General features: G+C 42.3%; 1 protein-coding gene across 3 annotated transcripts in view; it reads right to left on the bottom strand.

Annotated features, from left to right (window-relative positions):
• The window catches only part of NFX1 (nuclear transcription factor, X-box binding 1), an 81639-nt gene extending 75038 nt beyond the window's left edge, over window positions 1-6601 (bottom strand). For 2 of the 3 annotated variants that reach the window (XM_069476513.1, XM_069476514.1), the window contains exons 1-2: window positions 6497-6601; window positions 1843-2844 (exon numbers count right to left, since the gene is read on the bottom strand). In XM_069476513.1, coding sequence (XP_069332614.1) covers window positions 1843-2844; window positions 6497-6521 — 1027 coding nt within the window. In that variant the 5' untranslated portion in view covers window positions 6522-6601. Of the gene's footprint in view, window positions 1-1842; window positions 2845-6262; window positions 6311-6496 lie in introns of those variants that run through there. The other variant, XM_069476516.1, reaches the window with a different exon arrangement.
• Between the last annotated feature and the right edge of the window lie 6340 nt (window positions 6602-12941).

Here is a 12941-nt window from a genome sequence, read left to right as displayed (position 1 = left end):
GACAGATTTTAAGCTTCAGCAGATGCTTTCCGGTGGCCTCAAAGGAGCAAACGTTGTGGACGGGGCCACGTGGCAGGGAGCTGCGGGTACCCTCTAGGAATCAAGAGGGATTCCTCTGGCTAACAGCTAGCAAGGAAACAGGAACCTCAGTCCTGTACCTGTAAAGAAATGAACCCTGCCAACAACCAGTGAGCATTAAAGAGGACCCTGAGCTTCAGATGAGATCACATCCTGGCCAAATTTCAGCCCTGTGAGACCCTGAGCAGAGAACTCAGCTAACCCGTACCCAGACTCCTGACCAACAGAAACTGTGAAAGAATAAACTTGTGTTATCTTAAACCACTACATTTGTGGTAAATCATTATAAAGCAATAGGAAATTATTAACCAGCCCTAAGGATTCAAAAACAACCCTAGCATAACAACATTGCTTTGCATCACATACAAGCTGAGTTTCCAAGGACTGCCTGGTGAAGCAAGCAACTAGAACTATTGGCCAGTGTCAAAACAGGCCCTGCGCAGATGGTGGCTTCATAGGTTAAGCTCTATCTCACATTAAACTGGAGGGATACCAAAGATGGTGAAGGTCTATGAGGAAGACCTAGTGGAATGACGCTAATTAGCCTTAATGAAATATATACTCATCAGGGCAAAATGATGGATGTATTCAAATATTGCAAAAGGCTGATTTGCAATGACGGGGGAGGGGAACTGCGAGAAGAGAGACTAGTTGCTATGCTGCTCCACAGGATAAAACCTGAACCAAAGGATGGAAAGTATTTATAGGAAAGAAGCCTTGAGTTCAATGTAAGGATGAACTTTCTAACAGTCAGAGCTGAATACCTAGTATGTTCCAAGAGCTGTGTTAGGCAGTAGGGTTACAAAAAATGAAAAGAAAGATATAGTCTCTGCTTTTAAGGAGCTTACAGAATAGTGGAGGGCACTGACACATAAACAAAGAATGGTTTCCAGGAGTAAACTCTGTAATAGAGGCACGTATACGTAAGAGAAAGACATATATGTAAGGGCTGGGATTAATGCTATCTATAGAGGTGAGAAAGGTTTCCTGAGCATGTGACTAAAGCAGCTTTTGAAAAATGAGTAAGAATTCACCAGCGAGTTGAGTGATAGAAATTCTAGACAGAAGGAACTGCATGCAACAGCATGAAAAAAAAAAAAAAAAACCAAAAAAAACAGTATAGAATCCAGAGAATAAAATGTGGTGAATACTGAGGCAGCAGAAGATGGGATTGTTGAGTAAGGCAGACGCCAGAATCTGTAGGTGATGAGGACCAAACAGAATTAAGCAGGACAATGACACAGTTCATTCATTGTTTTCAAAAAATTGCTCTCTGATGCTGGTGTAAGAGATGAACTGAAAGAGAGAAACTTAGAGATGGTGAGACCAGTTAGGTCTCTGTAATTAAGCAGACAAGATGAGGCACATGAGATGATGCAGGATGAAACCAACAGAGGAGGTAGATATGTTACAATCCCCTACTTGCGCTTTCACAACTCAAAAAACTCTTGTAACTAGATAAACCACCCATATTTGCATTTTTAAAACACCCTCACAAAATTCCTTATTTGAAAAAAAAAAAATAATAATAATCCTTATTTGTATTTGCTTATGATATATACAAAACTAAGTGGTTACCTACTAGAGAGAGGGGAACAGCAGGTGGTAGTAGAACCCAGGCAAATGGTGAATAAAGGTAGAAAGAGACTTTTCACTGTATACCTTTTTATACTTTTTGGTTTCTAAATTGTATGAATATATGATTTATTTAAAAATTAAAATAAAAAAAGACCAAAATATTTACACCCATCTAGGTAGGTTTACCTGTGTGTGTTTCCATATTCTTTAGCACATGGTTCTGTTTGCCTCGGGGGAAAGGAGATACTATTGGTGGATCCTGCCTTCGTATAGTGCATTTCTCTTGGTCAACCCTTCTGGAAGACTTGATGACTGCCAAGTTCCCACTGTCAGAGGCAGATTTTGTTGGTCTTTCATTGAGATTATCCTTTGGAATGGGGGCCATGTTTCTGGGTCCTGCGTTTGTATGCCGTGGGCCCTCCTGTTTTGGTGGATTTCTCCCTGGTCGTGGCCTGGCCCCTTCCACTTCCCAGGGAGGCCTCTTCTGTGGGTATCTTCTCTGCTCATTTCGTCTGGCTCCATATCCATCCAATACTCCTTTTCTAACAGATGCATCTGAAGCATCAGGGTAGAAAACCCCCACAGGTTTGGTATTTTCAAATCCAGCATCCTCAGGTTTTGGAGTCATTCTGTTGCCCCATTCACATTTGAGTTTCCCCTTGACTTTTGGTCCTTTAACATAGCTGTATGCAAACTGCGTTGCTTTTTTGGGTTTTGCCCCCCTGGGATCTGCGCTGACAGCTTCCTTCTCACTGTCAGAAGGGCTGTGCTCTCTGGGGTTTGTCCCACTCTCTGATCTGGTCACGCTTTCTAAGCCAGCTGTATCTGGGGTCTGGTCAGTGAGACCTTGTGCTTTCTTGACTCTGATATGGTGTTTCTCACTCCTCAATTTCTGCCAAGGCTGACTCTGAAGGCCATGGCTCTTGGGTGATTTATTAGAAACAGAGGATTGGAAAGAAGTCTGTTGATTCTTAGGTTTGCTTCCTGAAGAATGATAGCTGTGGTGATGAATAGCAGAGATGTCATCATAAGGCACCTGCCTGGAAAGGTGACAGGGAGATGGTGAACTGTAATTTCTTCTGCCAATCCTATTAGTGTCTAGTCTCCTTTGAATCTCACAGTTTAGACCAGAATTTTTTCTCTCCCGAGGAATGAACTCAGCAGCATCCGTATTGAACTTGAAAGTACCTAGGACACAGGAAATAGATATGCCAGTAATAAGATTAATCTTCACTCATAAAGCCACATTTAAAAATTATTTTCCTAAGGACTTTGTTCAAAACAGTCTCTTAGTGAGACCTGTATTTCCTATGAAGGTGCCTGTGGAGGACTCAATCATTCCATGTCTAGCAGCCACATACTACTAGCCACTGACAGCTAAGTGTGTTGCTGAGTAAAAATACTCACCTGAGCTATAAGGCACTATGTAGACATGTATTTATTTTATTAAAAAACTTAAGGTCAGCTAACAGTTCAAGGATATCAACCATCAGGTTCCCCGTGGTCTTTCAAAACTCTAAAGTAGCATTGTGTAATATCAAGTAAACAGGCTTTGGAGTAAACCAAATGGGTTTAAAGTCTGGCCCTCCAACTTACAGAACGAGCTTAGGGATATCACTTAACCACTTTTAGCCTTAGTTTCCCCATCCATGATAAAGGATAGTGATACTTATTTCAAAGGTTATTAAGAAATTTAAGTAAGATTTCACAGATAGTACCTAGTGATTATATTAATTTTCATCTCTTCCCCCTAGGAATGTATTACAGGTATTCTATATACAACCTCCATAACATGGTCTAGTATCCCAAAGTCAAAAAAATTAAACATACTCCCCTTTAACCCACTCATCCCCACTCCCAAGATGCTTCTTGGTATAGTCAACTCAGTCCCTGAAGCCCCAAAATGAAATGATTTGTCTAAGGACACAAAATTAGTAGCAAAATAAGAACTATGTGCAGCATATAGAATATGAATTGACAGGGCCCAGAAGACATGGGTTTAAGTCCCTGCCCACCACTTACTAGGACTTTATGCAAGTTACTTAGCCCCAGTTTTCTTACACTTAATGGAATAGTAATAATCCCTACACCAAAGAGTTGCTATGAAGAGTAAAGCAAGTTAATAACAAGCAAAAGGTGATTAAAACAGTACTTTATTATTGCAGTTAGGACTACAGACTACCTGAAACATGCAGGCTTGAACACAGATGGGTGCAGTACAGAGCCTGAGTGTTTTAGGTTTAATAATAAGGTCTAACATGCATTAGGTATTTAATATGTGCCAGGCACTATTCTAAGCACTTTATATGTGTTATTCATTTAATTTGTACAGTCAGTCCTGATGAGAAAACTGAGGCACTGGCCAGGCATGGTGGTGGTTGATGCCTATAATCCCAGCACTTTGGGAGGATAAAACGGGGGGACTGCTTAAGGCCGGGAGTTCGAGACCAGCCTGGGCAACATATCAAGACTTCCATCTACATTCAAAAAAAAAAAAAAGAAGAAGAAGAAGAAAGAAAACTGAGTCATAGATAAAGTAACTTGCCCAAGGCTACAGAGGTATTCCAAGGTAGACTCAGGATTCCAACTCAAGATGTGTGGCATTAGAGACCCTGCTTTTATACCACGTTACATTGACAGAGGTGGGCAGGCGGTACTACAAAAACATATAGTAGAGCACTAAATGAGATCATAAAGGTCATTAGGTAATTTCTCACTCAATCCAGCATTTGTCCTGAAAGCTTTTACATAGGCAGAAATCTGGGGACGAGGTGGAGGGTCTCAGAAAACGGCAAGAGGATTAGACAAATTCAGAAGGTGGCAGAGGTGTTCCGGAAACATAAAAGATAACTTAAAGGTGGGAATGGGTAGACTCGACCAAGACGTATTGTGTAGTTTTCTCCTGCTTGAAGAAGCAAGGCTGGAGGGAGGGGCAGAAATAAGGTCAGTAAAGATGTCCAGAGTAGCCTGGTAAAGGAAGGAAAAGGGGTGTTTCATGCTGAGCAGTAATGAGTTGATGCAACTAAGAGTCTAGACCATGTTGCACCTAATTCATATGGAGTATATGTTCCACCAGACATGAGGTAGTACACAAAACCCTCAGAACAAAACCCTTAAGGGACATGAGGAAGGGGAAAAGGATACACCAATCAGGAAACCAGACCACAGCAAAGACTGGAGACACTCTTGTCTTTCACTATTTAAGTAACTGGAAGTTACTCAGTAAATAGGAAGTCTCATCACCAAGGCATGACTATAATACAAGTAAGTGGTACCCTCGATCCAAGATAACACAGCAGCCTAGTAGGTATCTACCAGGTGGGAGGAACAGCATCAGAGAAAATCCAACCAGTAGATTACAAAGTCCAGAGACAAAGCCTGGCTTGGTGAGTCTGCCCATGGGCAGAAAGATATCCCCTGGACTGGGCTGCTGTTTAAGGACCTTGAATGGGGATGAAAGGTGTGAGTTAGAGATGATGCTAAAATAAGGACACAGAACAGGAACTAAAGCAAAAACTAAGACACATGAAAGGGAATGGGGAGGTCCTTGGACTAGGGATTTTGCCTCAGTTGATGCATTATGGGTTGAAAGGAGCAACCTGTGGCACAGTTCCAGAAGCCAACACTATGACTCACAACCAGCCCCCACCCAATTTTGCTTCAGGCACTGAAGGGTACAGAAATGGGTCAGAAAGGAGCCTGTGCATGGGAAGATCAATGGATCTAGTTTAGAGGATCTGGTGAAGGACTAGATGGGGAGAATAACAAAACACCAGCCCAAAAAGTTTTCTACCCATTAAGATGACTTAATACTCAAATCAGGACTAGGGTATACCAATGTAGTGTGTTTCTAACTTTTTAAACTGAGAACCACAGTAGTAAATACATTTTACTTGTCACTTGGCACACAAATACACATCTAGTCTTCTTGGTGCCCAACAGCTGGTTGGTAGCAAAGTTTAAGATTCAAACCAATGAGTTTCCAAACCCCATGTTGCAAATTGCTATTCTGTTTCAGAAAGAGTGGATCACAAAATCGAATCAATGTAGTGGGTTGTGACAAGCATTTTAAAAAATGAAACAGAAAATAGAGTATATTGTAGACAGTAAAAGAAACCATTGCCTCCTGAAACTTTTGGTTTACTTTTATATTTTTGTAAGTATGCACTGAAGTCGTGATGCAAAATGTTTCCCTTTGGCCGCTGTCCACATACACACTGAAGGGAACGGAAATGAATGTTGTATTAACAGCCAAATGAGGCTGCCCCTACACACAGAGGCAACTCTGGGTGGGGAAGTAAGCTAACAATTATGGAACAGAGTACAGGGTAGGAGCCTTCACAGCAATTAACTTATTTACTCCTAACTGACAGATCACACAAAGTTCGTGGCAGGCTGAGGTTTTAAGCCATTGGTGTTTGGCTCGCGCCCGCGCCGCCCCCACAGGAGGTATGAACACACCCTAAGAACAGCGCGCAAACCCGCTACACGTCAGAACCCGCCACCCTCACGGGCTGTGACGCGGCCGACGCCCGCCTGTGGACGGTCAGTGCTTTGCTGCCCAAGGAAGAGCCCTGTGGGCGAGCAGGACATCCATATCGACGACCTCGGCGACGGGACAAGCACACTCTCCTCTGAAACCCAGTTGCCGGGCTTCACCACCCGGTAACAGAGATCTCCGTACGCAGCACGCGCGTGGCTTGGCCCTTCCGAGCCACTATCCCCAACCGTAGCATGTGCCATTCTCGCGATATGAATGGCCGGAGCCCTAAGACTTTTGTCACTGATCCAATTTCCGCTCCCCGAGAGGGTCCCAGTGCCTCGCGGGCCGGGACATTACCTGAGACAGGAGGCGCCTCCGCCATCCCGTGCTGCAGCCTAAAGCGAGCCTCGCAGCCAAGCAAGCACTGTCACCCGGTCACGTGCCTCGAACTTCCGGCGCCACAAGAATGTTCACATCCGCGAGCCGGTAGACCGCCAACGGTGTTGCGCGGCCGGAATATACCGCACGGCGCGTCCCTGACGTCAGACAGATGCGCCAGGCATCGGGCGGAAGTAGGGCGCAAGTAGCTGGAGGTGGCGAGGCTTGCCGGAGGGAGAGCTGGGATTTGCGTAATCATTGTGTTTTTCTTTTTGAGATTCGCTGCGCTCTCACGCTGCCATGCCCTTCATGCAACTAGGCCTTCCCTTGTCCCATCCAGGAAAGATTTAAAGATGAGAAAAGAGCCATCTCTGAGAGCTGCTACCCGGGAGGCTTCAGCTACATAACAAGGCCACCTTTCCTAGCCAAGCTTCTTTTCCCGTAACCTATCTTGCCACTAAAATCTGTTTGTGGCCATGCTCGGAGCCCGCATTCTTTCTGTGACCTCAAAATGCTATATAAGTTTCTGATTCCCATTGGGGCTTGGGTATTTATTTTGAAGGCTCCCGTGTATACACATTAAATAAATTTGTATGCCTTTTTTCCTGTTAATCAACCTCATGTCAGGTTTTTTTTTAGCGAACCGCGGGGGCGCGGGGAGGTGGGGTGTCAAGGGTCTTGGCCCCTACACCCTTTTGTCCTGCCACCCACACAGCTTCAAGTGGTCTTCAGGAGAGGACAGCTCAGATATCACCTTATTCTTAGAGTAGTTTAGGCTTGGGGTTTTAAAACAAAACAAAACATGGACATCAGAATTCCAGACTTAAAAAACAAACAAAAAACACTAAGGCAATCTGGGGAAAGAAGTCTGCAAAACAATAAAGGGCTAATACACAAAAGAGCTCTTACAAATCAGTTATTTAATAGAAAATGATAAAACTACATTTAAGAAATGACGGTAAAACAAATGGACACTAAACATGAGGGGAAAAGTTTGGAGTCACATTTTTAAGGTACAAAATTTTAAGTGACTGTGTGGAATTGTTTTGTTGTTTTACCAATCAGGTTGGATAAAGGACTTCTGAAGGCAATTAATGGGAAAATAAATGGGCAATAATTATGAAAAGGCCTCACTAATATTAAATGCAGAATTTAAAAATAAGGTTTTAGTTCAATTTTTGTTTTGTTTTGGTTTTGCTTGTCATTTCCATAGCCAAGATATCTCTGGCATCTTTAATCTTGGGGATAGCACTTCCTTTCAATGCCTAATCCCACAGACTACAGGAAGTCCATTCTACTTGGTATCTTAACCTGACCCTAACCAAACATCTCTGGAGATTCTCTAGGAATACTTTATTATGTTTGAAAAATTGACCAAGAGCTTGATTGTTCCCAAAGCCAGCTCTTGTGCTTAACACCACTGCTGCTGCTGTGGAATTTTGCGGGACCACTCTTACAGACTCTTAACTAGCTTCCCGGGAATGCAAAATGTTTCATACTACTTGGGTCTCAAACATAGATTCAGGAACATCCCTTAATTCCCCAAAGCATAGCCAAGACCAAGGTGTAACATTCAACAAGATTTTAATGAAGGCTTGAGGATTACAAAGGCCAATGCAGACAGCAGTTTACAATTGATGTTAAAATTAACCAATCCTAGGAGCCCAAACTCTTGACCACAGGTCTCTGCCTAGACCCAGAAATCCTACATGTGGCAGAGCACTGGCTTAATTCTCATCGATGGAAACCTCCGGAATCTTCTTACTGACTCAGTACTATGAACCCAGAGACTAAAAAAAAAAAAATCCCTCGCTACCTCCCCATCCAGCCAAGAATTTCCTTAAGTGACTGACAGTGGGAACATTCATTTCCTTCAGGGAGAATTCATACGTTCAGTCCCCCAAGTGTAGCCTCTGTGGTCTAAACAAAGGAATCACAATAATTGACAGGATATTTCCCAGAGTCTCACTTATTTAATTTTAACCAGTAACACAAGTGGGGAACTAAAAGTTCAGGAAGTATTGCACCAAGCTCTGTCCAATTCTTTCATACAGTTTCTCCTACACTGAGAAGTAAATCTCTCAGATCAGGCTTATGTGTGGCCCTTGTTGTCATTCAGTTTGTCATTTCTTTGAGAAAATATTCATAGTAAAACACAATTCTTCAGGAATAAATGATAACTTTCAGTTATAGGACAGTTTAGAGGGCAAATATAAGGAAATTATCTAATTCTGTAGAACATAGGTCTGCCTGAACTATACCATGACATTTGCATTTGTAGAGTAATTCACTGATCCAAGCTTCCCTAAGAACACAAAATAGATTCATTCATTCCCATATGTTTTAATGTGTATTCTGTCTTGGGCATTGCTTTAAGTGCTTGAGGTAAATGCTGAAACAGATAGACATGGTCCCTTCCTCATGAAGTGCATTATTTAATAGGGGAGATGAAAACTAGGTATACAAACAAAACAATTACAAAATATGTTAGTGTTATAAAATAAGCAGGGTAACAGTGACAGAGACTATCAGAATCTGCTTCAGAAAAGGTGGCTGGACTTTGTTGAAAATGAAAAGCAGCAAGTCATGTGAAGGTTTAGGCAGAGGGAACAGCATATGCAAAGGCCATGAGGCAGGAAAGAGCTTCACGTGTTCAAGGTATTGAAACTTCTTTAGTTAGTGGCTGGGGAAATTGGAGAGGTAGGTAGGGACAATATCATGCCCCAATAGTGGATTTTATCCCAAGAACAATGGGAGGTTCCTGAAAGGTTCTAAGCACAAAAGTGGTGGTATCTGATGTACACTTAAAAGATTTTTCTTGCTCCCTTGGGAAGAATGACTAGGAGTAGACAGACCAGTTACATTTTTGTATTATGCTAATGCAGAAGATGATGGTGGCCTCGGACTAAAGTGATATAAAATGTGGAGAGAAGGGGATAGACCTGAAGTATAATTGAGATATAACCATTCTCCAGCTTTCAAACTTTTTCTAAACCAACAAGTGTGATACCTTGTTGATTTAATTTGCTTTTCTCTGATTACTAATAAATTTGAACATTTCTTGATGGCCTTATGGGTTTCCTCTTTTTAAATTGTTTATCCACTAGTTGAGCATGGTAGTGCATGTCTGTTGTCCTAGCTACTCAGGAGGCTGAGGCAGGAAGATCGCTTGAGCCCAGAGGTGGAAGCTGCAGTGAGCTATGATCATGCCACTGCACTCCAGCCTGGGCAATGGAGCAAGAACCCGTCTCTTGGCCAGGCGCGGTGGCTCACACCTGTAATCCTAGCACTCTGGGAGGCCGAGGCGGGCCTCCTGTTTGAGCTCAGGAGTTCGAGACCAGCCTGAGCAAGAGCAAGACCCCGTCTCTACTAAAAATAAAAAGAAATTAGCTGGACAGCTAAAAATATATATAGAAAAAATTAGCCGGGCATGGTGGCACATGCCTGTAGTCCCAGCTACTTGGGGGGCTGAGGCAGGAGGATCACTTGAGCCCAAGAGTTTGAGGTTGCTGTGAGCTAGGCTGATGCCACGGCACTCTAGCCTGGGCAACAGAGTGAGACTCTGTCTCAAAAAAAAAAAAAAAAAAAAGAAAAGAAAAGAAAAAAAAATGGTTATCCATATTCATTGCCCATTTTTCTGTTGGGGCTGCTCTATTTTTCTTACTGATTTTTTTTGTATATTGTAGGTATCAACCCCCTGTCAGTTGCAGACATTTAAATTGTCCTCCCTTCCATTAAGTCTATTAATTTTGTTGTTGAACATAAATCCTTAATTTTGACAGGTCAGCTTACCAAACAAACCTTATTGTCATCTTTGGATATTACCAGGTGTATCACTCTGGGTCCTATCAGGAGAGAAGAACCCCGTTTGTTGAACAGGAACCACACTTTCTGAACAGGGAAGGTTTTATTTAAAGACTTATTAATTATAACAAGGGACTGGAGTAATAAGGGATTGGCTAATAAAGACATACAAAGAGAACTCTAAAAGAATACAAGATTAGTACATAAAAGGAGCAGCCACTACCTGTAGGGCTGAGATAAGAGTGTCCAAGGAAGAGCCCAGACCAGAGCTGAAGTGCAGACTTTGTTAGAGGATGCGCCTGTGGCTGACTAGGTGGCAAGGAAGTTGCCAGATATTCTTCTTCTGGAGTGCTGGTGAAAGCCATTCATGGGAACGTGTCTCACCAGAGGCACCCTACTACAAACTACCTGTGGAGAGTACCAGAAGTTTCTGGCTACTGGCCACTATCCATTGCAATAGCCAGGCAGTGAAGAAGCCATATGCATTGCAGGCACCAGATACTGGAGAAGTTACCCACGCCACAGAGGCTTGCTCCACTGAAACATCAGAAACAAGAAGCAAAACCCTTTCCTCCTGCAACACATCTTTCCAGTGCCCTCTACTGACAAAGCTTAATACCTGCTAGCTGGCAAAGGATAAATATTTAAAGGGCCCAAATCCATTTCAGAGAGCAGGTGAAAAGGATAAATTTAGAACTGAAAAGCAAACTCAAAACTGGCACATTAGAGAACCTACTTATTATTTTTAAAACTTGTAAATAAATGGAAGCAAGCAAGCATTTATCTTCCCTTTCCTATAGAAGCAGTACCTTCACACAACATACGAAAACCTATAGCAGGTAGTGAAAGCAGTGCTCAGACAGAAATTTATAGCTATAAATACTTATTAAAAAAAGAAGTCCAGGCCGGGCGCGGTGGCTCACGCCTGTAATCCTAGCACTCTGGGAGGCCGAGGTGGGCGGATCGTTTGAGCTCAGAAGTTCGAGACCAGCCTGAGCAAGAGCGAGACCCCATCTCTACTAAAAATAGAAAGAAATTATATGGACAGCTAAAAATATATATAGAAAAAATTAGCCGGGCATGGTGGTGCAAGCCTGTAGTCCCAGCTACTCGGGAGGCTGAGACAAGAGGATCGCTTGAGCTCAGGAGTTTGAGGTTGCTGTGAGCTAGGCTAACGCCACGGCACTCACTCTAGCCTGGGCAACAGAGTGAGACTCTGTCTCAAAAAAAAAAAAAAAAAAAAAAAGAAGTCCAGATCATGGAATATTATTCATCAATAAAAACCAATGAAGCTAGTGCAGTGGGGCACACCTATAGGCCCCACTATAGGAGGCTGAGGCAGGAAGATTACTTGAGTCCAGTAGTTTGAGTCCAGCCTGGGTAACAGTGAGACCCCATCCCTAAAAACAAACAAACAAATACCCCAAAACAAATGAGGTATCAAGCAATGAAAAAAACGTGGAGAAAACTCAAATGCATATTGATATGTTAAAGAAGGCAATCTGAAAAGGCTATAAACTATATGATTCCAACTATATGATGTTCTGGAAAAGGCAAAGCTATGGAAACAGTAAAGAGATCAAGGGTTGACAGAAGTTAGGGAGGAAAGAGATATGAACAGACAAAGCACAGAGAATTTTTAGGGCAGTGAAACTATTCTGAATGATACTACAATGGTGGATGCATGTCATTATACATTTGTTAAAATCCATAGGATGTACAACATCAAGAGTGACCCCTAATGTAAACTATGGACTGAGTGATAATGATAGGTCAATGTAGGTTCATTGATTGTAGCAAATGCACCACTATGGTGTAAGAAGTTGATAGTGGGGGAGGTTATGCATGACATGATAACTCTGTACTTCCCACTCAATTTTGCTGTTAACTTAAAACTTGAGGCCGGGCGCGGTGGCTCACGCCTGTAATCCTAGCACTCTGGGAGGCCGAGGTGGGCGGATCGTTTGAGCTCAGGAGTTCGAGACCAGCCTGAGCAAGAGCGAGACCCCATCTCTACTAAAAAAATAGAAAGAAATTATATGGACAGCTAAAAATATATATAGAAAAAATTAGCCAGGCATGGTGGTGCATGCCTGTAGTCCCAGCTACTCGGGAGGCTGAGACAGGAGGATCGCTTGAGCTCAGGAGTTTGAGGTTGCTGTGAGCTAGGCTAACGCCACGGCACTCACTCTAGCCTGGGCAACAGAGTGAGACTCTGTCTCAAAAAAAAAAAAAAAAAAAAAAAAAAAAAAACACTTGAAAAAAAAACTTTATTAGTAAAAAAGAGGAAAAATCTCAATCGCTTAACTGTCCACCTTAAAAAACTACAAAAAGAAGAGCAAACTAAACCAAACCACATAGAAGGAAAGAAATAATAAAATTTAGACCAAAAATTAATGGAATAGAAACCAGAAAAAACAATAGAGAAAAATCAACAAAACAGAGTTCATTGAACAAAAGCGACAAAATTAACAAACTTTTTGATAGAATTACCACCAAAAAAAGAGAGAAGACTCAAATTACTAACATTGGGGATGAAAGAGGAGGCATTACTACTGACCTTGCACAAATAAAAAGGTAAGTATGACCTATGAACAACTAACTGTATGCCAACAAATTA

Source organism: Eulemur rufifrons, chromosome 7 (assembly GCF_041146395.1).
Source record: "Eulemur rufifrons isolate Redbay chromosome 7, OSU_ERuf_1, whole genome shotgun sequence".
Lineage (NCBI taxonomy): Eukaryota > Metazoa > Chordata > Mammalia > Primates > Lemuridae > Eulemur > Eulemur rufifrons.
This window is presented reverse-complemented; position numbering and strand designations above follow the sequence as displayed.